This window comes from Mandrillus leucophaeus, unplaced genomic scaffold (genome assembly GCF_000951045.1).
Source record: "Mandrillus leucophaeus isolate KB7577 unplaced genomic scaffold, Mleu.le_1.0 Scaffold144, whole genome shotgun sequence".
NCBI classification, from domain to species: Eukaryota; Metazoa; Chordata; class Mammalia; order Primates; family Cercopithecidae; genus Mandrillus; species Mandrillus leucophaeus.
This window is the reverse complement of record NW_012101410.1, coordinates 3,146,278-3,173,204: the sequence shown is the minus strand read 5'-3', so window position 1 is coordinate 3,173,204 and position 26,927 is coordinate 3,146,278. Positions and strand designations below refer to the sequence as shown.

Below are 26,927 nucleotides of genomic sequence, written 5' to 3'. Positions count from 1 at the left end.
AAAAAAAAAAAAAAAAAAAAAAAAAGGAAGTATGGTTCTTTCATTTTCCACCTTGACTTCTCCTTTTCTTTCCTTTGCTCTCCCTCTGTTAGGCAACTTATTTATCACTTTAGTGCCATGGTTTTCTCTCTCAGTTAAGAAATGTCATGGTCACAAATTAATCTTTTAGGAATTTGGCCCTTTTTCCTCCTTTATTTTGAAAGACAACACTATAGGAAATATGAAATGACTAATTATATCCCTCCTGTTTCTTTCCAAGTCAAACTCTGGGGAGTACAGAAGTAAATTTTAGATTATATATGTAGCTCCATTCCTTACACCATTTGTACCCTTCCAGAAAATAGATAGCAAAAATTACTGGTGACTAATTAAGATAGACTCAAGGGAAGACTAAAGAATGAGGAAGGATTTTATTTTTCTCTTCACACATTAAGAGAATTGTTTTGTTACTTTGCTGTCAGGCTTGTTTAGTACCCACAAAGCACAAAACAGCATTTACAATGTTTATTGTTCCTTCTGTTAAAAATCATATAGATCATAGAGGAATTGAAATGTTTGATTTTGTACTATTTTAGCCAGTTACATTCAAACTTTTTTCTTGGCTAGAATCTTGGAATTTTAGGGCTAACTATATCATTTTATCCTCTCTGTTACAGTGTGCTTGAACCCTGCTGCCACTTAATACCTAATGAAGTAAACGTTTCCCTGGGAAGCTTAGTTATAAAATGGTTCTTCATATAGAACAGAAATCTGTCTGTGATTGCTACTCTTTGGCCCTCATTCTTGGGGTATCTAGAACATCTAATCACATTCATATGACATTATCTTCCAGTTTTGGAGACAGCTAGCATATTTTCCCTGAGTCTTATCTAGTTCTTCTCTTTTGTTTGTTTGTGACAGAGTCTCATTCTTTTGCCCAGGCTGGAGTGCAGTGGCGCGATCTCGGCTCACTGCAGCCTCCACCTCCTGGGTTCACGCATTCTCCTGCCTCAGCCTCCTGAGTAGCTGGGACTACAGGTGCCCGCCACCATGCCCGGCTAATTTTTGTATTTTTAGTAGAGACGGGGTTTCACTATGTTGGCCAGGATGATCTTGATCTCTTGACCTTGTTTTCCACCTGCCTTGGCTTCCCAAAGTGCTGGCATTACAGACATGATGCCCAGCCTAGTTCTTTTCTTTTAGAATGTCTCCTTTGGGCACCCTGCAACTACATTCCATGGAACAAGGTGTACATGAGAGCAAGGGGATTGCTTTCCATGGGGGAGCCTACTTCTCCACTGGACCATGCTTTGGATATATGAAATCCCAGAATTCTCTACCAGATGGTCCTGAACCTACTAATGGCCCTGCATGAGCCTTTTCTCTGCATCTGTCCTCCCAGTGGCAGACTGTACAACCAATGTGTGTACTCTTGAGGGGTGGCCAAGCTGTTCGTTGTGTAGGGGTGGATGGAGTTTTAATGTAGTAGCTGGGATAACCACATAGCTTAAGAAATTTGAGCTGCCATGACAGATATCACAGAGTTTGTAGCTTAAACAACAGAAATATTATTTTTCACAGCCCTGGAGGTTGGAAGTCCAAAATCAGGGTGCCAGCATGGTCAGGTTGTGGTGAGGGCCTTCTCTGTGGTTTGCAGATGGCTGTCTCTTCTTATATAAGAACACTAATCTCACTGTGAGGGCTCCATCCTCATAACCTTCCCACCTCCTAATACCATCACACTGGGGATTAGGGCTTGAGTATATGAATTTTGGGGGAAGACAGACATCCAGTTCATAGCACCACACATGAGCTTCCATGGCTGTTTGTGGTGTGGGATGGAAGAGAATGGGTCTGGTTGTCTCATGCTGCCCAAACTCACAGTAGTTCTAAATTGGTATCTGCCTTCCAGGTCATTATAGGAGTGTACTCATCAAGGTAAGAGGCTAGAATATATTTTATTTGGTAAGTTTTATCTTGATGGATAGCTGTAAAATATTTAGGCCGATGACATTTAAGCCTTCATTTGTACTTCTGTCCCAGACCCTGTTAACGTGGTCTCTCCAAACCAAACACTCCCAGTCTTGCAACCAGGCTTCAGGTGGCAAAGTTCCAAGCCCTCTCACCATTTGGTTTTTAATAGAACATATTAACTAAAAATGGTATTTCCTGTGTGGTCTGCTCAGCAGAGTTAAGTACTTTATTGTTTTTCCTCATGTTCCAGGTCAAGGCACTATGGACCTATGTTATCAATATGTTTTTTAAATCATTATTTCATGTGGATATAAAGCTTTACCAAAGCAAAAACAATCACCCGTCTTCAGTGGATTCCTGTATTTTTACTTTCTTTCTTGCTCTAAAGACTGCTACTTTGAAAAGTTTGGTTGTTAGGTATTTCTGCCACAAATATAATGAGCATGGGCTTTCACATTTTCTTTCTTGGCAAACTTGTACTCATATGGAAAATCTTTAGTTGAGAGAAAGAACTTTTTTGCTTTCTTGAGTTATACAGTAACTTTTGCCATCATATCTCTCAGCTCAGAGGGTTTAGATCTAATTCTTCCCTGGAGACAGATGCATTTAAAGATGCATTAAAAGATGCATATGGAAAATCTTTAGTTGAAAGAAAGAACTTTTTTCCTTTCTTGAGTTATACAGTAACCTTTGCTGTAATTAAAACTCCAGAGAGTCTATTATTAGCAGTACCAAAATATAAACCAAAATGAGGGTAATATCATCTTAAATCATATCAGTATCATTTTAAAAGTTGTTATAATTAAAAGTTTATGTAACTCATTAAATGCAAAGAAAACAAAATTTTTATCCAAAGGAAGATTGAAGGATCGTACATAGAATGTTAATAAGTTTGTATAATTGAAATGAGTGCCTTCTCTCACAGTTTACTCAATCGAATGTAATAAAACCAATTTTGTATCTAATAGTTTATAATTAATATGATATTTGGGTTTTTACAGATTTTACAGATTTATGTTATTTATAGATAATTATTTTCCATTATAGGTGATTCAGCAGACATGTCAGGTAAGGAAAACTAAACATTTTCTGCTATATTTATATTGTTTGGTGATGATAGTGCATATTAAACTTAAGTTCAAGTATATTAGTCCGTTCCTGCATTGCTATAAAGAACTACCTGAAACTGGGTAATTTACAAAGAAAATGTTTAATTGGCTCACAGCTCCACAGGCTGTACAGGAAGCATGGCTGGGGAGGCCTCAGGAAATTTACAATCATGGTGGAAGGCAAAGGGGAAGCAGGTATGTCCTACACGGCTGAAGCAGGAGGAAGAGAAAGGGGAAGTGCTACATGTTTAAACAAGCAGATCTCATGAGAACTCACAATCACAGAACAGCAAGGGGGAAATCCACCCCCATGATCCAATCACCTCCCACCAGTCCCCTCCTCCAACACTGGGGGTTACTATTCAACGTGCGATTTGGGCAAGGACATAAATCCAAACCATATCATCAAGTATCTTGTTACTCTATAAAGAACTTCCGGATTATTTTTTTCATTAAGAATATATTATTTTAATGTCATGATTCTGAACTCAGCCTGTGGTAATAGTAATGGTTTTTTTGGACAAGCATGGTAGCTCACACCTGTAATCCCAGCACTTTGGGAGGCCAAGGTCTGAGGATCCCTTGAGCGCAGGAATTCAAGACCAGCCTGGGCAACATAGTGAGACCCTGTCTCTACAAAAAATTTTTAAGAAATTAAAAAAATAATAATAATGGTTAAAAAGAGCTAATATATTTTAATCTATTTTATGTGCTCAGCACTGTTTTAAGCACTTTAAATAAAAGTTTTATTTGACATGACCATGCTTATCAAGTTACATATGTTCTGTGGCAGCTTTTGTGCTACAATGGCAGAGGTGTGTAGTAGCTACAGAGGCTATAGATGACACTCATCTGTTTGCACTGCTTTTTGGTACCCTGCAGGTTCCAGTAACACAATTATAATTCACTGATTTTGAGCACTATCTGTTATCTCTTGTTATTTTATTCTGGTTTTTAACCAGTAAATCTCCATCATGTCAAAACAAGGGTAAAAACAAAAATAGTTTTTGAATATCACACTTTTAAGGCACAGTGAAGCATGGATTGTATTGTAATCAAATGAGATGACAGGCTGAGTATGGTGGCTTACACCTGTAATCCCAGCACTTTGGGAGGCTGAGAGAGGACGACCGCTTGAGGCCAGCAGTTCAAGTCCAGCCTGGGCTGTTGCCGAGACAGCAAGATGCTGTCTCTACAAAAAACAAACAAACAAAAAAAGAAAAATTAAAAAACCTTGATGATTTGAGTTGAGATGGCAATAAATGTGATAAAAACAATAAATGAGATGATGGCAATAAAACAAAGTATTTGTTTTCTCAGAGGTGGTAACATTCAGCTATGCCAGGAGTGGATAGCTGAGGCGTGATCTGGGGACTGCAGGCTTAGACCAGTTTCAGGGGTCCCAAGACTTCCCACACATTCGGCAGTTCACTAGGAGAAATCACAGGACTCAGAGGTACTTAAGGCTTTAGTTTATTACAGTGAACAGAAAAGGGAAAAGACACATGAGGTAGAATCTGGAGCATCTAGTTACAGGGTTTCGATGTCTCTCCAACACCCTTGTGCCAGGGTGCCACAGAACCTGCGTCTTCCTCCAGCAGTCAAATCCAGCAACACACATGAGGTGTTTCTGCCTCGGCAAGCCTACTGAAGTCTCAGAGTCCAGAGTTTTTATTGGGGGCTGGTCACACAGGGATAAAGACCAGCCTCAACTACCAAAATACCAGACGCCCTGAAGAAAGCAAGTGTTCAGCGCCCCAGGTGGACAAAAGAGCTTTGTCAACATGGAGAACACTTCAAACGTTCTTACACACTGGCCAAGAGCTAGCCCAGCAAGCAGGCCCTTCTGATGACAGTAACCTTGGTCCTGCTTATATTAAATCTTTCCTGCGTAAGCCGTAAAGCTGGATCAAGAAACTGGAAGGTCAGTGTGACTGGAGGAAGGCCTCTGAGATGAATATAGGGAGGTAGAGTGGTAATCTCATGCAGGATGTTGTAGCTCAGGGAGAAGAGTTTGGATTCATGCTAAGTGCAGAGTCTGTCACTGGAGAATTTTAAACAAGGGAGTGATGTGACCTAATTTATACTTTGAGAAAACCACTCTCACTACACTATTGAGAATGTAGAGGGGGAAGAGAGAAAACTGGAAAATTAGGGGTCCGTTATAGTAGTCCAAGCGACAGTTAAGCGGGGTGGCAGGAATGAATGTGGAGAGAACAAGACAAATATGGAGTGTATTCTGGAGTAAAGCCAGTAATCCTTTCTGATTAATTGGATATGGGGGTATGACAAAGTGAGGAATGAAGGCCAGTTGTTAACTTTTTGCTTGAACAGTGAGCTAAATGAGATGGGGAATACTTTGAGAGAAATCAGTTTGGCAGGAAGAAATTATCCACAGATATAAGGAGTGAAATTTATTCGACATTCTTTCTTGTACAAATATGGGAAGACTGGTAGATTTGGGGATGAGAAAATAAGGAAGTACTGTCTAATGACTTCTATTTTCCCTGTATCGTCAACTGAGAGTGAGGAGGTGGGGAATGGGTATTGGGTTGGAACAAGGATAAAGTTTTTAAATTGTCACTTTGGAATATGGGAGAATAAATACATTAGAAGAGATATGAGCTGGGCACAGTAGCTCACACCTTTAATCATAGCACTTTGGGTTTTTCTGTTTTGTTTTTTCTTTTTTTGAGATGGAGTTTCACTCTTATTGCCCAGGCTGGAATGCAGTGGCACAATCTTGGCTCACTGCAACTTCCATTTCCCGGGTTCAAGCATTTCTCCTGCCTCAGCCTCTTGAGTACCTGGGATTACAGGCGACTGCCACCATGCCCAGCTAATTTTTTGTATTTTTAGTAGAGATGGGGTTTCACCATGTTTTCTAGGCTGGTCTCAAACTCCTGACCTCAAGTTATCCACCCGCCTCAGCCTCCCAAAGTGCTGGGATTACAGGCATGAGCCACCACGCCCAGCAGTCCTAGCACTTTGGGAGGCTGAAGTGGGCAGATTGCTTGAACTCAGGAGTTTAAGACCAGCCTGGGCAACATGGGAAACCCCATCTCTACAAAAATATACAAAACTTAGATGGGTGTGGTGGCATGTGACTGTAGATCCAGCAACTCAGGAGGCTGAGGTAGGTAGATCAATTGAGCCCAGGAATTCGAGGCTGCAGTGTGTCATGATCGCATCATGGCACTCCAGCCTGGGTGACAGTGAGACCTTGTCTCAAAAAGAAAAAAGAAAAGTTACCATTGAACACATTAGATGTGTTTTCAGTGGACACTATGGGAATATCTTTTGTCTTTGACAAAGTAATTTCAGCCCTCCTAAGACTGTACCTTAGAATTTAGTATTTTTGATCCTTAAGGCAATTAAGTAGAGAAAACTCACTCTCTGGTCTTGCTTAGTATTTGTAGTGACAGGCAGTTGCCCATCAAATAACTTCAGTGGGTGTCTGCATTTTACAGCAGAGGATAAGGAAATTCCTTAGCACACAAGAATAAGAGGGAGGGTAGCCTTCAGAGTGTGCTGCTTCGGGAGCTTCACAATGTCATCTAGAACCCAGGGACTTTCCATCTCTTCTGCTCTGCTCTCCACAGTGTTGGCTTCACCCACAAGGCTGGTTGCATTTGTGGTCGTGAAAATGACTGTAGTAGCAATTGGAGTTACGTGCTTCCTTGCTGTTATCCAGTGGGAAAGAAGGAAGAAAATCCTTTTCAGAACTATGACCTAAAAATCCTTGCTTTTAGCCTGACTGAGTCATTGTAGCCTGACTGTGTGAGGACACAAAGCAAACCTCGAACTGAGAAGATACTAGGGGAATACCATGTGCTGATTGGTTTAAATCTGGGTTATTAAACTAATCACTGAGGTCTGGGTTGGGAGTGGAGGCAGTATTGTTACAGTGGGCTCAGACTTTATTAGTTGAGCATGCAGTTTGTTTCCCCTGAATCAGTTGCACTCTAGGAGAGAGTAGATTCCTGAATAAAATTGGAGCCTTGGTAGGAAGAAAGGATGTAATGGATGCTGAGTATGCAGTAAGGAGTTACTCACTACAGAGACTAAAGGGCAAAATACAATTGGCATACCTAATGGCCCACATTAAAATTTTCTTTTAAAATACAGTTTTTATTAGGCCAGGCATGGTGGCTCATGCCTGTAATCCTAGCACTTTGAGAGGCCGAGGCAGGCAGATCACCTGAGGTCGGGAGTTCAAGACCAGCCTGACCAACATGGAGATACCCCGTCTCTTCTAAAAATACAAAATTAGCCAGGTGTGGTGGGGGAGTGCCTGTAATCCCAGCTACTCAGGAGGCTGAGGCAGGAGAATCGCTTGAACTGGGAGACAGAGGTTGCAGTGAGCCAAGATCATGCCATTGCACTCCAGCCTGGGCAACAAGAGTGAAACTCCATCTCAAAAAAAAAAAACAGTTTTTATTATACTGTATCAAAGGCAAACTCGGGGATAAAAAATATCCTTTAAAACTTTGATTCTTGTAAGACCCAAATAACAATTTATAGAGACACTTACAGCATCTCTATACAGGAAACTAAGAGTCAAAATCGTTAGTGAAAAGTTACTGGGATTGATTTTCTGGAGGGAGCTAGATATGGGGAAAAGAGCAAGAATGGAACCTGGATCTTGAGAACAGCATACCTGTGCTGCCTCTCCCAGCTCGGAGTTGTATTAGGGCAAGTCAGTTATCCTCTCTGAGGCTGAGTTCAGGAAAAAACGTACCTACCTAGAAGGTAAGCGTTAGAAAATATGCGATGTCCCCAATGACATGCCTGCCATGATAGGTACTTAATACCTCATGGCCTCCTGGAACAGGAGGAGTAAGAGTTGTGTATGTGTTACCCAACCATCAGGAATGACCATTTCCAAATGATAGGAGAAAATACAATATACTTAATGAACATAGTTTCATCTTTAGTAACTTCGAGAGGTCCTGAAAATTTGCAGTAATTTTAGTTTTAAATACTGTTACTGATGTAAGTTTAGAGCAGTCTAAGTGTGTGGCAATTCCATTACCTTACATACTTATAGGTTTTAAAACATAAATTCTGGTTTCACCTTCTTGCCATCTCCTTTAATTTTTTATAAAAATGAGAAGCTCAGTAATAGAATTTAAGATTACTTGCTGTTTAAATTTAGATAAATAAAACTTTTAAACTTGTGGCATATTAAATTTGGAGGCAAAAATTAGTGATATTTCTTGAAAATCTACTGTCTACCTCATCACAATTTGGCAAATATAACGTGAATTGCCTAGAGGTACATTTTGTAAACATATAACAATATTTATATAATATTTATCACTGGCAAAATTTATAGAGTGATCTGGTATATAGTTACATTTTAAATTTAAGCCACCTAACATTCTTTATGGAGGTTAAATTTACCTGTGCCTTGGGGTACTTTGACTTTTAATGAATGAAGAATATTTTAATTTTAGTTCAATACTTGCATTATTGTCATACATTTTACAAACATAACCTATTATATGATGAACTTTTATGTATATTTCCATGTAGTTTTGATATTTTACAGTTGCATAAATCTTTGAACAATTTTTACTTAATGATACTCGTAAGTCTCTGGTTTAATATATTTTAACTGCTTTGAAGAACTGTCAGATTTAATTTATCATTGTGTACTACAAATAGCAGATGGCATAAAATATAATCTAAATTTATCAGAATATTTTCTTTAGAGAGTGACATTTATTTCTGCATTGAATGATTTAAGGCAGCTTGTCTTATTTAATGTTTCTCTGTTTTTAAAACATAACATTTATAATTTGAAGCAAATACACTTTAGTATTTTTATTGCTTCATTAAAAGTACTTATGTTCTGAGATTGAATTAACTGCTGAATTGACCTATCCCTATTCATTTTTATAGGGTGCAGTTCATAAAAAAGAAAATATAAAACTATAATTTTTTAACTTTAGAAAATATGGAGAACTGGGATAATTTTTTTAAGCAGCAGAAACAAGCTACACAAGATTAATAATAATAACCACATTTTTTAAAGATGAGCAGTTTTATCTTTCTCATGAAATCCTGTTTTTTAAGTACATGTCTTATAAAGTGATATGAACTTAGCTTTTTACTAGATGTCTATCTGTTTATGGTTGAAAATTTCTTTTGAGATCTATTCAGGTGGTTTCCTATCTACTGCCTTTCTCAATTTGTGTCTGCTTTTCATTTCTCTTTCAGGTAACATCAGTACTGAATGTATACTTAGTGTTTAATATCTATTGTGTAATATTTGTATAGTTCTCCATGTAATTGTATAAAGATTAAAAGTATACATAAAACATGCATTTGTTTTGAATTGTTTAAAGTTGAGATTGCCTGATTTGCTTGTCTAAATGCTGTTTTTCCAAAAATGTAATTTGGAATATAGCCAGAAGTGTTCTATATTTTTTTCCTTTTCTTTCCTCCCCACCCCCAAAACTCCTTTTCCTTTTTTAAGTTCAGTCTTAGTTTTGAGCTGTTCTTTGTTTAGTACAGTTTTTATTTGGTACATATTTATTCATGTTTCAGAGATGAATATGCATCAGCTTTAGAAACAGAAACATTTAAACAGGTAGATTACAACTTTTGATATTATCTTTATTTAGCTGCAGCTCCTTCTATTCACATCTGGGACGCAATTAACAAGCAGACTTTATCTATCCTAAGATGCTACCATTCAAAGGGAGTATGTTCAGTCAGCTTCAGTGCTACGGGCAAACTATTGCTTTCTGTGGGACTAGACCCAGAACATACTATTACCATTTGGAGATGGCAGGAAGGTAGGATTCTTTTGTGTGTTTGATTTTTAAAAAACAAGAATACAAGGGTAGTAGGAATTCTGTATTTAATATTTGCCTTAAAGTTGGTGGTTGAAATAATTACTCAGGGTAGGCCTACACAATATATGGTACACAGTTAGTGGTACTGCAGGTATATTTCACTTTAAAAGCCCAGTGAAACTGTAACCTCACAAAACCAGATAAACTAATGAAACCATTATTAGTATTACAAATGATTCGCTGCTATTTTCTTCAACAAGAAACTATGTTTATTATTAATGATTAGTTTTAGAGATTCTTATCAGTGAAAATTATGTATATTTCTAATGATAATGGCAGATCAGCAGGATAATATTACCTACCACACTTTAGACAAAATGTTTAAGTTGTATAAAGAAAAGTTAATGGAATGAAGATAAGTGAAAAGGACTCGATACACAAATAATTGTAAATCATGTATTGCTAGGTAGTAGAGCAGGGGCCATTGGCCTCTTTTCTAAGCCTTTGTTATTTGAACCATGTATTTTACATATTTGTTCGATGCTGTTGATTAGTTTGGTTCTTGTAATAACCTAGATAATTTTGTCGTATCTTGTCAGGTGCCAAAATTGCCAGCAGAGCTGGTCACAATCAACGTATTTTTGTGGCAGAATTCCGACCAGATTCAGATACCCAGTTTGTCTCAGTGGGAGTAAAACATGTGAAGTTCTGGACCCTGGCAGGAAGGGCTCTTCTTAGCAAAAAAGGGCTACTGAGCACACTGGAAGATGCCCGGATGCAGACCATGCTCGCTATTGCATTTGGTGCAGTATGTCTCTTAAAATGCATGTAGTGTGACTTTGACTACTTTACATTTTCTTGCCTTAGATCTTCAGCCACATTAATGTTGTTGATATGATACTGTGATCTGCTAATCATTACATGCCCTGGTCAAGCATGTATTTCATCTTTCAAAAATCTAGTTCTTTCAGAAATTAGGGAGTAAAAAAGAATGTTAATGAGAGGGGAAAAAGGATTTTTTTTTTTTTTTTTGACACAATATCTCACTCTGTCGCCTGGGCTGTGGTGCAGTGGTGCGATTATAGCTCACTGTAGCCTCCATCTCCCAGATTCAAGTAATCCGCCTCCTTAGTAGCTGGGACTACACGGCAGGAACCACCAGGCCTGGCTAATTTTTTTTTTCATTTTTAGTAGAGACAGGGTTTCACTATGTTGCCTAGGCTGGTCTCAAGCTCCTAAGCTCAAGTGATCCTCCCACCTTGACCTCCCAAAGTGCTGGGTTTACAGGTGTGAGCCACCATGATAAGGATTATGATGAACATTTGATTCCTTGGACTACTGTTATACTCAGAAGCCTTCCTTAATCTTGTAATTGTCACCCTAAATATCCTAAAATTTCTGTCTTCCTAGTTGTTCTTCATAGTCCTAAAAATTTGTCAGAGTAAAAGAAAGGTAAATCAAGAAACATGATTTTCAAATGACTGAAGGTGGTACTAGCGTTTAGGATTTCCTTTGCTTTTTATCATTTAACACACTGCTTATCATACAGCTGGAAATGCTCTGGGCCAGTGTCTCTACTTCAAGGGAAGAAGGAGGTAGTGAGACAGAAGGAAATAGCACAGTTCCTGGCCCTGATAGAAGTGTGTTCAGGAGCCCTGCTCTCCCCTCACTTTATTCCATCTCATCTGGACCTGTGGCTTCCAATCCACGTCTCTTTCCTTTAATATCCTGCATTGGCTAGGCTGTATTTGGTGCATCAAAAAACTAAGTGGATTTTGTAATTAAAATGTTTATGTGGGTATGCAATACTTACAGGAAAAGTTATAATTATAGAATATTTAAATACACTTAAACGTTTTTGAGAAAAAGACCATTGAAATGTTTGTGCTATGTCAAATTTCAGTTGAACATTTTGGGTATTCTTAATATAAGACCAGGCCAGGCACCGTGGCTCAGGCTGGGCACAGTGGCTCACGGCTGTAATCTTAGCATTTAGGGAGGCCGAGGCAGGCACATCACCTGAGGTCAGGAGTTCAAGACCGGCCTGGCCCACAGGGTGAAACCCCGTCTCTACTAAAAATAAAAAATCAGCCAGGCGTGGTGGCAGGTGCCTGTAATCCCAGCTACTCGGGATGCTGAGACAAGAGAATCGCTTGAACCTGGGAGGCAGAGGTTGTGATGAGCTGAGATCGCGCCATTGCACTCCAGCCTGGGCAACGAAGAGCGAAACTCTGTCTCAAAAAAATAAAAAATAAACTCTAGAATTACAGTATGTTAGAATTGGAAGGGAAGAATTGTCCAGGGTTATTCTAGCTGATAAGCAACAGACTTGGAAAGGAGAAGGTCCTGACAAAGCTAAGCCTCCAGTTCAGGTTTCCTGACTCTTGAATTCAGCGCTGCTGCTGCCACTACACGATGCATGCTCTTTTGTATCAAGGGTGAGACAGCATTGCACATACATAGAAAATTATCTGTTTGAACTCTATTTGAACTTTTGATGAGTTTGTCTCCCCCTCCCCCACTCCTTTTCAGAATAACTTGACGTTTACAGGTACCATCAGTGGTGATGTCTGTGTGTGGAAAGATCACATATTGTGTAGAATCGTGGCGAGAGCTCACAACGGGCCTGTGTTTGCCATGTACACCACCCTGCGAGATGGACTTATCGTGACTGGGGGAAAGGAAAGGCCGTGAGTCCTCTTTCTTTTCACAGAATGTTTATGCATTTGTGACCTACCTGAGGTTTGCAGTTAATTATTCTAGTTGTTTCTAGGCTACACAGAGTGTCCTCTCTGACCTTCCTCCTCATATGCTTCTCCTTTATTACCTTTTATGTGCCTTCTGTTGAGTCTCATTTCTGATATTAATTCACTTCCAATGTTTTTCATGTTGGGGTGATACTTTTTCTGAGGTGGGGATAGGTAGTTGTCCTACAAGTTGAGGTACTTTTCTTACTGTCTGTATGCCTGTGTACATATCTGCTGAGTAGGAGGCCCATGGGGGGATCTGGAGCCAGGGTTGTGTTTTGCCTGCTCTCTTTTTTGTTCAGAATGGATTATAAGGAGTAGAATGCACATTGTTGCTTTAGAAAAGGATGAGGGAACTAGAGAGAACTGCCTTGTTTCCTTTTGCTTGAGGCAAACCTAAACTGTATACAAGACCTCAAAATTTGAGAAGAGGTCTTTTCTGAGTGATTTTCAAATCTCCCAACAGTAAGCAGATACTTATGGTTTGATTTGTCACCAACATAGTCATATGCATGTTGAAACATGACATGTAGGCCAGGCACAGTGGCTCACACCTGTAATCTTAGCACTTTGGGAGGCTCAGGCAGGCGGATCGCTTGAGCCCAGGTGTTTGAGACCAGTCTGGGCAACATGGTGAAACCCCATCTCTATAAAAAACACAACAATTAGCTGGGTGTGGTGGTGCACGCCTGTAGTCCTAGCTACTCAGGAGGCTGAAGTGGGAGGATCACTTGAGCCTGGGGAGGTTGAGACTTTAGTGAGCTGTGATGGTGCCACTGCACTCCAGCCTGGGTGACAGAGTGAGACCCCGTTTGAAAAACAAAAACCAAAATAAATGTGACATATAGGTGACTAAGAAGTACATTTCAATACAGGATTGAAAGAACCCACATATGTTAAAACACAAGTGCAGAATTTGTGCCTCTCACATAAAGGAAGAATGCACATAGGCATGCTTTAAAACAAGCAGCTCATCTAGCAGAAAATGAAGGAATACATTTTTCAGTCCTTCCAGGAGAAAATCCATAAATGGGCTCTATTTCGTCCTCCAACACTTGTATTTTCCACGTCATTTACTCCTGCACACCCCCGCTCACTAGAAGCCTGCTAAACTGTTCCAGTGGGATATTTTAATACCTTGTAGGGAATAAATATGCTTCTGTTTTGGCCTTCAAAAATAAAGTCTGGGCCGGGTGCAGTGGCTCACGCCTGTAATCCCAACAGTTTGGGGGGCCGAGGCGGGCGGATCACGAGGTTGAGTTTGGGACCAGCCTGGCCAATATGGTGAAACCCTGTCTCTACTAAAAATGCAAAAATTAGCCGGGAGTGGTGGTGCACGCCTGTAATCCCAGCTACTCGGGAGGCTGAGGGAGAAGAATCACTTGAACCTGGGAGGCACAGGTTGCAGTGAGCCGAGATCACACCACTGCACTCTAGGATGGGTGACAGAGCAAGACTCTGTCTCAAAAAAAAATAATAACTCTGTAGCACAGCATTTGTAATTCTATTATTTTTGCCTTACATTTCCATTAATAAAACTGTTTTTTAATTTTTTAAATTGTTTCCTTTTAATAAAATTGTTTTTTACATCTTCCTAATCAAGAAGTATTATGAGGCCAGGCACAGTGGCTCACGCCTGGAATCCCAGCACTTTGGGAGGCCGAGGTGGGTGGATCACCTGAGGTCAAGGAGTTCAAGACCAGCCTGGCCAACATGGTGAAACCCCAGCTCTACTAAAAATACAGAAATTAGCTGAGTGGGGTGGTGCACGCCTATAATCCCAGCTACTTGGGAGGCTGAGATAGGAGAATTGCTTGAACCCAGGAGGCAGAGGTTGCAATGAGCTGAGATCGTCCCACTGCACTCCAGCCTAGGAGACAGAGCGAGACTCCATCTTAAAAAAAAAGGAAAGAAAAAGTATTATGAGAGAGGATAATGTATGGTAGAGGCTAAATAAAATTATGCTCATGTCAGAAAAAAAAGTATTTCTCAAAATTCACTGAAACTGAATGTTTATTTTGACTGAGATATAGTAGATCCTCAAATTGCCATAGAAAGTTTAGAAGAATATTAGAAGTAAATTATAAATATCAGGGCCTTTTTTTTTTTTTAAAGGATTCTGCTTATAACTTAGTATTTGTTTATAATAAAAATTATAGTAGCCAATAATAAACACTTACTCTGGCTTGGTTATTTACTTAGGTCAAAAGAAGGAGGAGCGGTTAAACTGTGGGATCAGGAACTGAGGCGGTGCCGTGCCTTCAGGCTTGAGACAGGACAAGCCACAGATTGTGTTCGTTCTGTGTGCAGAGGCAAAGTAAGATGTTCCGTGAGCTGATACAGTGCAGCGGAAAATAGAAAGTGGTTATTACTGTGATTCTCTCACCCTTTGCTGCTTAATGAACAATACTTAATAATGCATAAAGATGGATTTGCTTGCCAGCATTACTCTGTCTTTGCTGCTTTCTTTGCCAAAGTTAGGACCAGTGTGGTGCATAAGCTAGGAAGCTATTCTGTTTAAATACTGTATGTAAAACTCCAATATTTTCTAGAATCCGCCAATTCAACAACTCTAGTAAACAGAATTGAAAACCCTTGCCAGTTGATTCATTTATATTAGGACAGCTGTCTCCATTTTCTTAAAAAACATACATTCCCTAGATAAAATATGTAATAAACAAACAATGGAATACTATTCAGCCATAAAAAATAATGAAATTCTGTCATTCTTGGTGGCAACATGGATGGGACTGGAGGACATGACGTGAAGTGAAACAAGCCAGGCACAGAAAAATACATGTTCTCACTCCTATGCAGAAACTAAAAACGTTGATCCCACAGAGGTGGAGAGTAGAATAGTGGTTACTGGAGGCGGAGAAGGGGGAGGAGGAGGGGGATAGGGAAGGACTGGTTAAAGGATACAGTTTTACACAGCCAGATAGGAGCAGTACCTTGTAGTATTCTGTAGTACTGTAGGATGACTGTAGTTAAGAATCACGCATTTATGTATTTTCAGATACTTACAAGAGAGGATTTTGAAAGTGTCCATCACAAAGAAATGATAAATGTCTGAGGTGATGGTTATGCACATTACCGTACGCCCCATAAATATGTACAATTCTGTGTCCATTTCAAAATAAAACTTCAAAACTACAATTCCTATGGAAATTTTTGAGCGTGTTTGTACTTATTGTATATTTATAAATCATACGGATATTATCTTCAGTCTGCTTATTAAATAGTAATTAAGCTTTCACTTTTTAACTAAAAAATAAATTCTAGTACTGTTTTCCTATATCCAACTGCACTTACCCTGTTTGGAGATCCTAAGATTATCAAATAAAAACTTTTGATTATTGAAGAATCCAGGTGTACTGCCACAGAAAAGTTCTGTTCTGTAGCATGGACTCTAATAGGTAATCCAGCCCAGTGTGCTTACAGATAGATGTGTGCCTGTAGTCATAGAAAAATTTGCATGAGCTAATGACTGCCTTGCTACTAGATTAGCTCAAAGCAAAAAGTTCTTGGAAAGCAGGTCAATAGAGTCATTTTTATATTATGAAGAAGAGCAGCTGTTGTATTACATTCAATGTATTGGTCCTACTTGTGTTTCAGGGCAAGATCCTTGTTGGGACAAGGAATGCTGAAATAATCGAAGTTGGAGAGAAAAATGCAGCTTGTAATATTTTAGTTAACGGTCATGTGGATGGGCCAATCTGGGGACTAGCAACCCATCCTTCCAGGGATTTTTTCCTTTCTGCTGCAGAAGATGGGACGGTGAGACTTTGGGATATTGCTGATAAAGTAAGTACGGATAATTTTTTAAAAGAGGTTACGATTTCTGAAAAGAAAAGTTGGAAGTTCTAAATTGCTAGTGCTTAAAGAACTATCTCAGAATTAAGTTGAGAATTTTTGAGGGCAACGGGTTTAATTTAGCAGTACTTAATGTTGTTTCCTATGACTTTTTTTTTTTTAATGCAGAAGATGTTAAACAAAGTGAATTTGGGGCATGCTGCTCGTACTGTGTGTTATAGCCCTGAAGGGGACATGGTGGCTATTGGAATGAAAAATGGAGAATTTATCATTTTACTAGTGAGTTCTCTAAAAATATGGGGAAAGAAGAGAGACAGGAGATGTGCAATCCATGATATCAGGTTAGTGAACACATGGAATAGAGTTGCTAGTATGTACTTGATTCAACTTCCATTTGAAGAGTTTTCCTTAGCCATGCCTTCAAAAAGAGGTCCCCAGGGCCTGTAGCATTTCCCACATTATAAATTGTATGCTAAAATATGGCTGTTTGTATACTTACTTAATTCTTCTTGCTAAATTATAAACCCACTGGGCACCAACCACGGTGCCTTATAATAGCAAGTACTAGTAGGTAATGTTTGATGAATTCATGTTAACACTCAGCCATGTCCATTAAGTTCATTCTGCCAAGAGGTATCTCCCACTGTAACACAAGAGAGCCATCTGCCCTTCAAAAGTTGTCACCCTGGAAAACTAAAGTTGTGATTCCAAACATATCTTCTCTTAATAGCCTCAGTTTGGGAATATGTAGTTCATTAGTTTAATCAATACCTATTGATTAAATGTTCCAGAATCCAGATTAATTTAAATGTTTCTTAAACCTTTGATTTTCAGTGCTTAAGCATTTTTCAACAGTGGCTACCATTTACTGAGTACTTCTATGTGATCAGTAGATAAGATTATTGAATCTAGGTCTGTCAAAAGCTTGTACACTTTTCATCAGTAAAATCCTTTTACAAATGAAACCTTCCTCAGAACTTCAATATATAAAACAGTAACAGTGGCTTCCCTTAGCTTTTACATGTCCCTGTGGTACCTCAATAAGACTCATGGGCTATTTCAAGAGACTGAATTGTCTCACATGACTCCAGGGATTGCTAGGCAAATAGCACATCACTTTGTCTTTTAAATAAGTTCTTCAGGTCGGGCGTGGTGGCTCACGCCTGTAATCCCAGCACTTTGGGAGGCCGAGGCAGGCAGATTGCCTGAGTCCAAGAGCTTGAGACCACCAGCCTGGCCGACATGGTGAAACCCTGTCTCAACTAAAAATACAAAAATTAGCCAGGCGTGGTGGCAGGCGCCTGTAATCCCAGCTACTGGGGCGCCGAGACAGGAGAATCGCTTGAACCTGGAAGGCAGAGATTGCGCCATCACACTCCAGCCTGGGGGAGAAGAGTGAGACTCCGTCTCAAAAAAAAAGAAATTCTTCCAAGCTTCAAGTTGTGTCCCTTCACCTTAATAACTGGAGGTTAGTTAAGCTGAGCTGTGTTCTTTGCTTAATATTAAGACAACGTTTTTTTCCAGATGGAAGAAAACTATCTTAATGAATTGTTAGCTTATTATGTAATGCCAATGGCTTTTAAAAGCTGATGTTTTGGCTGGGTGTGGTAGCTCACACCTGTAATCCCTGTACTTTGGGAGGCCAAGGGGGAAGGATTGCTTGAGGCCAAGAGTGTGGGACCAGCTGGGCAACATAGACCCCGCCTCTATTTTAAAAATTTAAATTTTTCTTTTTTTTTTTTTTGAGGCAGAGTTTCGCTCTTGTTGCCCATGCTGGAGTGCAATGGCGCAATCTCGGCTCACTGAAACCTCTGCCTCCCCGGTCAAGCGATTCTCCTGCCTCAGCCTCCCGAGTAGCTGGGATTACAGGCATGCACCACCACACCTGGCTAATTTTGTATTTTTAGTAGAGACAGGGTTTCTCCATGTTTGTCAGGCTGGTCTCAAACGCCCGACCTCAGGTTATCTGCCTGCCTCCGCCTCCCAAAGTTCTGGGATTACAGGCGTGAGCCACCGGGCCCGGCCTAAAAGAGGTTTTTTAAACCATGAGATGTTTTTAAAGGAATTGGGAGATGACAATTGCAGAAATATTTGAAATTGAAGTAAAATATAAAGCTTCCTTATTTCATGTAACCCAGACAATCTCAGTATACATAATCAGTTGTATCTGTCAGGTAAATCTATTTGAGGCCATATCACACATTACTTTTAAGAACTAGAAAGGAAAAGTCACTGATCTTAAATATAATACTTCATGTGGTCTAATACTTTTTACATGTTTTGTTTTGATTCAGATTTAGTCCGGATTCCCGGTATCTGGCAGTGGGTTCTAGTGAGAACTCAGTGGATTTTTATGACCTGACATTGGGCCCCACTCTTAACAGAATCAGCTACTGCAAAGACATTCCAAGCTTTGTCATTCAAATGGACTTCTCTGCAGACAGCAGATATCTCCAGGTACAGTACCAATACTGTATACCCAGGTGGCAAGTTCTGCTTTTACATTTCGTGTTAGTGAATGTATTTGAAGCTCCTCAGCTCTGGAGCTCCAGCTTCTCAACTCCTACCTTTGTATCTTCCGACCTACAGCTCCCCTTTCCTTCCCCACTTATCAGTGCTTTTCTCCTCTAAGTTTATGTAGTGATCTTTTGCATAGTTAATAATGTTGACATGTAAATCAAGTAGCAATATGCTAGTATTCTGTAAACCCCCTGTGGATTTTGTCTCTCACCTAATGGAATTCTTGTCCCATTTGAATCTGGTGAAAGGTCTCCAGTGGCTGCTATAAACGGCATGTCTACGAAGTGCCTTCAGGAAAACATCTTATGGATCATGCCGCTATTGACAGAATTACTTGGGCTACATGGACTAGGTAAATACTTATATATTCACAAGGCAAGGACTGACTTTGAAGGCCAGTTAGAAAAATTGGAAAATCCTATTTCTGAGCTGTTAGAGCAATTCCACTAAGGAATAGTAATTGCGTTTCAAGTTTTTGTTACCATATTTTGAAATGGTATGTTCATGTTGGGACCCCTTTTTATTGAATGTATTTCCATGTTTTATCAGTTTCCATGATTTATCAATTTTTTTTTTTAAGGAAATCAAAGTTTTAACTTTAAAGATACCCTGATATTTTTCTTAACATTAAATTTAATGACTGGCAAAACGGTATTGGGTGCTGTTAAGCAACTGTTATTAGTTCTCTCTCTAAAGGAATGCTATCTTGAATCTATTAGAAGTCAAAGCTTCCAAATTTGTTCAAATTTTCTGGCTGTATGACAGGTAACCATGACTATCCATTTTTTTGGTCAATGAAAAAGGCCATCAAATTCCTCTATCAGCCAGGCATATAGTGGCTCATGCCTGTAATCTCTGATGCAGCAGGCCGAGGTGGGAGGATCACTTGAGCCTAGGAGTTTGAGACCAGCCTGGGCAACATAGCGGGACCTCATCTCTGAAATCTTTTTAAAAATTCCTATGTCATAAGTCACTTTTATTTTTGTAGAGATAGGGATCTCTACAAAATAGAGATCTCTATTGTAGAGATAGGGATCTCTACAAAATGCCCAGGCTGGTCTCAAACTCTTGGCCTCAAGCAGTCCTCCTGCCTCAGCTTCCCAAAATGTTGGGATTACAGGTATGTGCTGCCGGACCCAGCCAAGTAGCACTTTTAATTTGAAAAATAGTGCTCTCAGTTTTTGGCCAGGTGCAGTGGCTTACGCCTGTAATCTCAGCACTTTGGGAGGCTGAGGGGGCTGATCACCTGAGGTCGGGAGTTCGAGACTAGCCTGACCAACATGGAGAAACCCTGTCTCTACTAAAAATACAAAATAAGCCAGGCATGGTGGCGCATGTCTGTAATCCCAGCTACTCGGGAGGCTGAGGCAGGAGAATTGCTTGAACCCGGGAGGCAGAGGTTGCAGTGAGCTGAGATCGTGCCATTGCACTCCAGCCTGGGTAACAAGAGCGAAATTCCGTCTCAAAAAAAAGAAAAAAGAAAAAAAATAAAAATAGTTCTATCAGTTTTCATAAAGTACTACTTTAATCTTAAAAGGATTAATCTAGAAACCCTTCAAATTATAAAATTACATTTTTAAAAGGCAGGAGTTGATATCCTGATGAAATTCAGGTCTCCAAACAACTTGCCTTACCATGATTTACTTCCTGTATGTTAATTGCCAAGAAACTTTTTGAATATAGTCAACCTGCCCGCACTTGCTATGAGTTTTCTTTTGTTCCTTCCCTATAGTATTCTAGGAGATGAGGTTTTGGGAATCTGGTCCAGACATGCTGAGAAAGCTGATGTCAACTGTGCCTGTGTATCTCATTCAGGAATCAGTCTTGTAACAGGAGATGACTTTGGCATGGTTAAGTTATTTGACTTCCCATGTCCAGAAAAATTTGTAAGTTTGTGTTTTGTTTACTATTATCAGTTTACTCCTAATTTTGATGTCGTATCATCAGCACTTTTTCTCGTGTATTTAAAATGTTTTGTCCTAGTTTCTAAATTTTTCCTCAAACTTTCTAAATCTGTTTACTCTGAAATAAAAGCTATTAGAAACAAATCCTCTCCCTCGAGTAATACCGTCTTTGGAACTATCCTACAAAAGCAGTAATTAGCTTTTCACGAAACCTATCATCAGTTATCGAATTTCAAATGCTTTTCCTTAGAGAAAAATTGTGAAGAGTACCTGGAGACTTCTGACTGCCCACACAGCCGGGTTTTGCAGATCCATTACTCACGCTGAAAATGCATTCTAATCACTGGCTGCAGTGGTAACTCCCTACTCTCTCCACAGCTCTTGTAATAGAGATTACAGTTCCTAATAAGATCCTTTGATGTAAGTGTGCACCAAACGCCCTAAGCTCTGTCATTGTTTTTTAGGCAAAACACAAAAGGTTCTTGGGTCATTCGCCCCACGTGACAAATATTCGATTTACCAGTGGTGATCGACATGTTGTTAGTGCTGGAGGTGATGACTGCAGGTTAGTAACTTTCTCAGCCCATGAAGAAGAGCAGACTATGTTACTAGTTAAGAGACAATATAACAACTCCTACAGCTTTGGTTTATGAAACCAGCTAGTCAACATTTGCAGAAGGTAGTATAACCAGATGGCTCTTCAGAATCTCATCCTTAAATGCAAATACAGAATAAAAGGAGTTAATGAGGAAAAATATTACACATGTGTAACTTGAAAGCTCAAATGTAAAATATTAAACTGTTATGAAAATCTAAAAACGTAATTAACTCCCTGCAATTTTCTTCTCTGATTGCAGCTTACTTGTCTGGAGATGTGTACATACGCCTCACTGAGAGATGCTGAGATGACTACACAAATTAACCCTGAGACCAGAATTACAGAGAAGAAAAACCAAAACCCAACCCTGCATGGTCAAGTGGTGCTAACCTAAGACTGTAACAGGGAGAAATGCCCAGAATCATCAAAATAGTGAAAGACTGATCTGTTCAAAATATTTGCTATATACACTGGGTATAATCCATAATCCATACACTGCCAGATAATGCCATTTCAAGGAAGGATCGAATACTTGATGGTCAAGGCCAAGTCCCCCTGTATTGGGAAGTGTGCGATTTCGGCAGACCTGCTGGGAAAATTTAGGGTGGAGCACTCTTTACAGAAAAACTCAAAAACCCAATTTGGATAATTTTCATCATCTTTTTAGCAAAATGGTTTCTTAGTGTTTATATTTTATTTTCAAGGTTCATTGTTTAATGAAATATTTTATTCTTGCATTTCCATAAGGAAAGGGAAAGTAATGATCACCCTAAAGGATCACAGTTTTTAAAAGGCAAACATTTTCCCTAAGGAAACAGACACAAGCTTTCCTGGAGAATATGATGTTTTTTAGGCATTAATAAAGTCCTTTTTTATAAAGGACACTTTTCTCCTGGTAGTTTTGAATTCAGGAACAGATCTAAAGTTAGCAGTATATGGCTGCTACATTTCCATTTTCATTTTCAAGCCATCAGTTTATGTTCAGACGCCATCTCTGTAATCGAACATTTAAAACGTAACTGTAGCCTCACTAATGGAAAAGTAGTACGATGAACAATCATTCCCAATGGTGTACAGTTTAAGGGTTTTAGGGAGCAACAGTATTTAACTGGAAGAGAGTATTGCATATTTAATGTAGTCTAATATACACACATTTGTTTAACATGTAAACAGTGTTAAATTCACATATACAACATTATACAATTAATCACTCTTGGAATAAAATTTTTATAGCTTTTTTTCTATTGGGAAAATTTGTTTAGCTAGATGTGTGCCACTCCATAGGCTTATTTCCAAAATGAATGAACCCAACTCCATTTGTAAAAACTTGTCAGTTAGAATTCCTTTTTTAGAGGATTAGGGCTGAATTCTTAGATCCTTATTTCTTTTCACTTTAAATGCTGCCAAAGATCAGTACTCAGAGTTCAGGAATTTGCTGTCTAGCCTATCTGTAGTTTCCTGAAGATGGAAAATTATGTAGACTGCTATTTAAAAATATATTTTTCTAAGTGTGAGGTTTAAGATCTGTATTGACCCTATGAGTTTTTAATGTGTTAATTATCTTTACAGCATAATAGATTGCTTTAGGTTCCTGGAATCCCATTTGGTCTGACAGGATATATGAAGATTATTAATACCTATTTTCTGTGTCTACTACTTGGTTAATACTAAAAATAGAAATGACTAAATTACATCACAGAAAGCATAACCAGTGATTGAACCTGGTAGTTTTAAAGCTCTGAACAGCTGTGGCTGAAGGACTGATAATGGGGCTAAGAAGCTTGAAACGTAAGTTGGTACTCGTTCATCAATGGATTCTCCTAAATTAAGCCAAAATTTGAAATACATGACCATTAAGTTTCTACTCATGTATTTACAGTCAGTCAATAAATTAAAGGGGGAAAAAAAAATCCCTGAACAACCTGCCCATAAAAAGAAAAATACTCCTCTACATCTGAGCCTGTTGCAGTTTTAAATTTTCCCTCTGGGTCAAGTTTGCCAGCTTTTGGCTACAGAGGAATTATATTTCCATTACAGTGCAGGTAGAAACTCTGTAACCTTAAGCATGTAAACTACATAGAATAAAACTGTTTCCACTGCATTTCTGTCCTTCAAAGTGGCCAACCTGATTAAGTCAGCCTTAATCACTGCTGCTGTCAGTTTCACGACTAAAGGTCACATTGACTAAGTAGTCATCCCCTGACCACCTCGCTGTATCAGCCAGCAACGAGGGGACGGTGAAGAAACATGTTAGGCCATATAGAATCTGCCCTATGTCTACCTTTTTTAACCCAGCAAATTATTTTTGTGTGCAGTATCTAAGCTCCTGATTGTGTAACCTGGGACTTCTGGCACCTTTTGTTCCGTTTTATGTATAAAATGCATGCCAAAGCACACCGTGCACTCTGGTACCCCTCGCTTCCAGTCGCCAACCGTGCTCATTTCCGTCTTTTTGTGGTGATCATTTTAGACCAAGTCATCCAACAAATGTTTTATGGTCAACCTTAGCTTGTTTGTAAGCCATAGCAACTGAAAGATTACACTCTTAAATGTGTGTCTGGGCAGTGTCTATTAAGTAGCAAAAAACAATGAGATTTTAGTATTTTATTTCCTTGTAAAATGGCTGAACTAAATGAAGCCCTTGTTCCCCATTTGTTCTTTATAGTGAAACTGAGAACGAAACTATTTACCATTTATAAATGATAGCTGAAAGTATTTCCAGAAATTTAAACAATTTAAAATAAATTTCTTCTGCAGAGATGCAAAGCATCTCAATGCTGGAATGAATAAATGCCTTAAATTCAATGGATTAAACTTTTAGAATGAAGAGGAACTGTCATTTCACCCAAGCCGAAGACAACAGCCTTATGCGCTTGTGTGCTCTGTCCTTGCTGCTTCTCGTGTTTCAAGCCTTTCCTGTGGGATCAGTGCAGCAAAGTGCAACTTACCAAATGGTTTAATGACTGGTTAATTCTTTCTTCTCCCAATGGAAAAGCAATGGCAACACAACAGTAGACTGCCTGCTTGACAGTCTTAAACATGAGCCTTTGCGCACGTAGGTGTTTATCATTTGGGTATATGACTAAGCAAGTCAATGCACTTTTTTTTTTTTAGCAGTTAATTTGGTCCTGAGAATGTTGCAGTCTTTATTACCCCTTTTGCATTAATCCACTTTTCTAATCACCTTTTAAGCTTTAATTTTTAACACTATACACCAAGTCTTTGAAATCAGTGATCTGTTATTTAACTCTAAAGCATTTGACACTTCTTGCCTTAACAGTTTTAAAAACCACACACACAAAAAGCTCTGTAAGTAATACAGTAGGCCAAAAGTTTCATCCTATCTTGCAGTTTACCTATCTGATCTCTGTAATCATAGTTCTGTCATTTAAAATATACTATTTAAATCTAATTTTTACATTTCAAAAATTATCTTCAGTAGTAACTAAGTATATTTTCTGTGGAGCTATTTCTGAGAATGTTATTTTTCAGAATGTGAGAATACATATGTACATTTATAATCTTGTGACTTTAAAGTCTGTTTTCGGATACCGTATGTAAATACTTGTAAAAAAATTTGTATAATTTTGTGATAATGTAGTTTCCCAAAATATTTATTTAGAAGGCATTACGTTATCAGTAAATGAGAGCACTGTATAGAACTGTTCCTATTTTCTGCACCTGCCATTCCAGCTGTCTCCACCGTCCATACCCACCTCATTCATCCTGTCACAGAAGGCAAGAAAACTGGGAACTTTACCAAAGTAGCACTCAGCCTGAGAGGCCTGTATAATCCGTTTCAAACTAAATTCATTTAAAAATTAAAAAGCAGAACTGAATATTTTAAGCAGCCTCAGTACCTTTGGCCAATGCTGTTTTCGTGGTGGATTATGAACATTATATAATCTTTGGGAAAAGTGAAAGCAGTTCAATTTTTAGAAGAATGACAACTGCCTCACTGCATCTCTCCACTCACAGCAACCGTGTAGCCCCCTAAGCTGAGTACCATTACTAACCATGATGTCAATTTCCTATGCCGATCCTCACAACAGCAGTGCACACACGCCCCAAATATTTTAACAGAATTTAGCTCTTCCTTAAGCTGTCTTTTCATAGTAAAAACAAAACAAAAACACCCAATGTTAAAATCACTTAATAAACTTACAAACTTGAAAAATTAGACACTTCAGATAGATAGGCAATAAAACTTCATATTATGAAAGCAATATATTCCAAGTTTCAAAGATTTGACAAGTTCTGTAGAGTGTCTTTCATCAGTACATGGAAACTTCCAAACTGCATGATCTTCTGCCAGGCAGGACTGGGTGCTATTCGCTGAGTGAACAGAACCAAAAATTGTTTTAATTATCTGCTTTGTATCCATATATACCATATATCTCAGTTTAAAAAGCTGACTAGTTTCAGGCAATAAATATTTGGTCATAGGATTACAATACAAAGGGCAGATTTTTTACAAGAATTCAATTATGTCAGGTAGATAAAAGATAATACCATACACGTGATTAGATTTTTAGGCCGCACTAAAATATTCTAAAACTTCCTTTCAGTATTTCCCAGTTGCTAATGTCAAAGAAAATGGATGTGAAATTCAAGTACAGTACATGTATATATACTCTTGCTGGCCATTATATATGCTTGCATAGTATGTAATGAGAAGTTAAAATCTGGCTGGCTCATGCCTGTAATCCTGGTACTTTGGGAGGCCACGGTGGAAGGATATCGCTTCAGCTCAGAAGTTCAAGACCTCTTCTCTCCTTAAAATTTAAAAAATTAGCCAGGTGTCGTGGCACATGCTTGTAGTCTCAGCTACAAGTGGGAGGCTGAGGTGGGAGGATCGATTGAACCCCGGGGGTTTGAGGCTGCAGTGAGCTATGACAGTGTGACTGCACTCCAGCCTGGGCAACAGAGCAAGATAATCTAGGTTAAAAAAGTAACCACTGGATAAGATAAAATTTAGCCCATGTAGTAAATTATTTTGCCAAAGGACCCTTGTATAAATTAAACAGCAAAGAAAAAAATTCAAAGTAACAGTCTAGTTTCCAATTTTGTGTGCTTATAAATTAAGAAACTGCAAATTAGAAAAAAGAATTTGAAATGACATTAGAAAAACTAATTTGAATGTTTACCTGGTTTGAGGTCGAATCCATTTCAAGGCATGTCGTGGTGGAACATTAATGGTGGGATGGTAGAATGTGCAGTCCGGTCTTGTACACTGAGTGTTAAACCTACAGTGCTGAATAGAAATAACAGAGCTTCAACAACATCCACAAGGCTAATATAAGTAAACACATTATTTTATTATTTGAGACAGGGTCTTACGCTGTCACCCAGGCTGGAGTGCAGTGGCATGACCTTTTGCCTCAGCCTCCCAAGTAGCTGTGTACTACTATGCCTGGTTATTTATTTTTTTTAAGAGATGGGGTCTCACTATGTTGCCTAGTCTGGTTTCAAACTCC

At 38.9% G+C, this 26,927-nt stretch overlaps 2 protein-coding genes across 4 annotated transcripts in view; one reads left to right on the top strand and one right to left on the bottom strand.

The window, feature by feature from the left end:
- The window catches only part of EML5 (echinoderm microtubule associated protein like 5), a 196,277-nt gene extending 173,574 nt beyond the window's left edge, over positions 1–22,703 (top strand). Inside the window, exons 35-46 of the mRNA XM_011974323.1 lie at positions 3,001–3,021; positions 9,695–9,868; positions 10,468–10,676; positions 12,401–12,558; positions 14,818–14,932; positions 16,231–16,419; positions 16,597–16,769; positions 18,723–18,885; positions 19,197–19,300; positions 20,681–20,834; positions 21,317–21,417; positions 21,710–22,703. Of these exons, the coding sequence (XP_011829713.1) occupies positions 3,001–3,021; positions 9,695–9,868; positions 10,468–10,676; positions 12,401–12,558; positions 14,818–14,932; positions 16,231–16,419; positions 16,597–16,769; positions 18,723–18,885; positions 19,197–19,300; positions 20,681–20,834; positions 21,317–21,417; positions 21,710–21,746 (1,598 nt within the window). The 3' untranslated portion in view covers positions 21,747–22,703. The remainder of the gene's footprint in view (positions 1–3,000; positions 3,022–9,694; positions 9,869–10,467; positions 10,677–12,400; positions 12,559–14,817; positions 14,933–16,230; positions 16,420–16,596; positions 16,770–18,722; positions 18,886–19,196; positions 19,301–20,680; positions 20,835–21,316; positions 21,418–21,709) is intronic.
- Positions 22,704–24,041: 1,338 nt separating this feature from the next.
- Positions 24,042–26,927, bottom strand: part of ZC3H14 (zinc finger CCCH-type containing 14) — a 65,390-nt gene continuing 62,504 nt past the window's right edge. For all 3 annotated transcript variants that reach the window (XM_011974290.1, XM_011974291.1, XM_011974292.1), the window contains 2 exons: positions 26,598–26,704; positions 24,042–25,785 (listed from right to left, as the gene is read on the bottom strand). In XM_011974290.1, the coding sequence (XP_011829680.1) occupies positions 25,779–25,785; positions 26,598–26,704 (114 nt within the window). In that variant the 3' untranslated portion in view covers positions 24,042–25,778. The remainder of the gene's footprint in view (positions 25,786–26,597; positions 26,705–26,927) is intronic.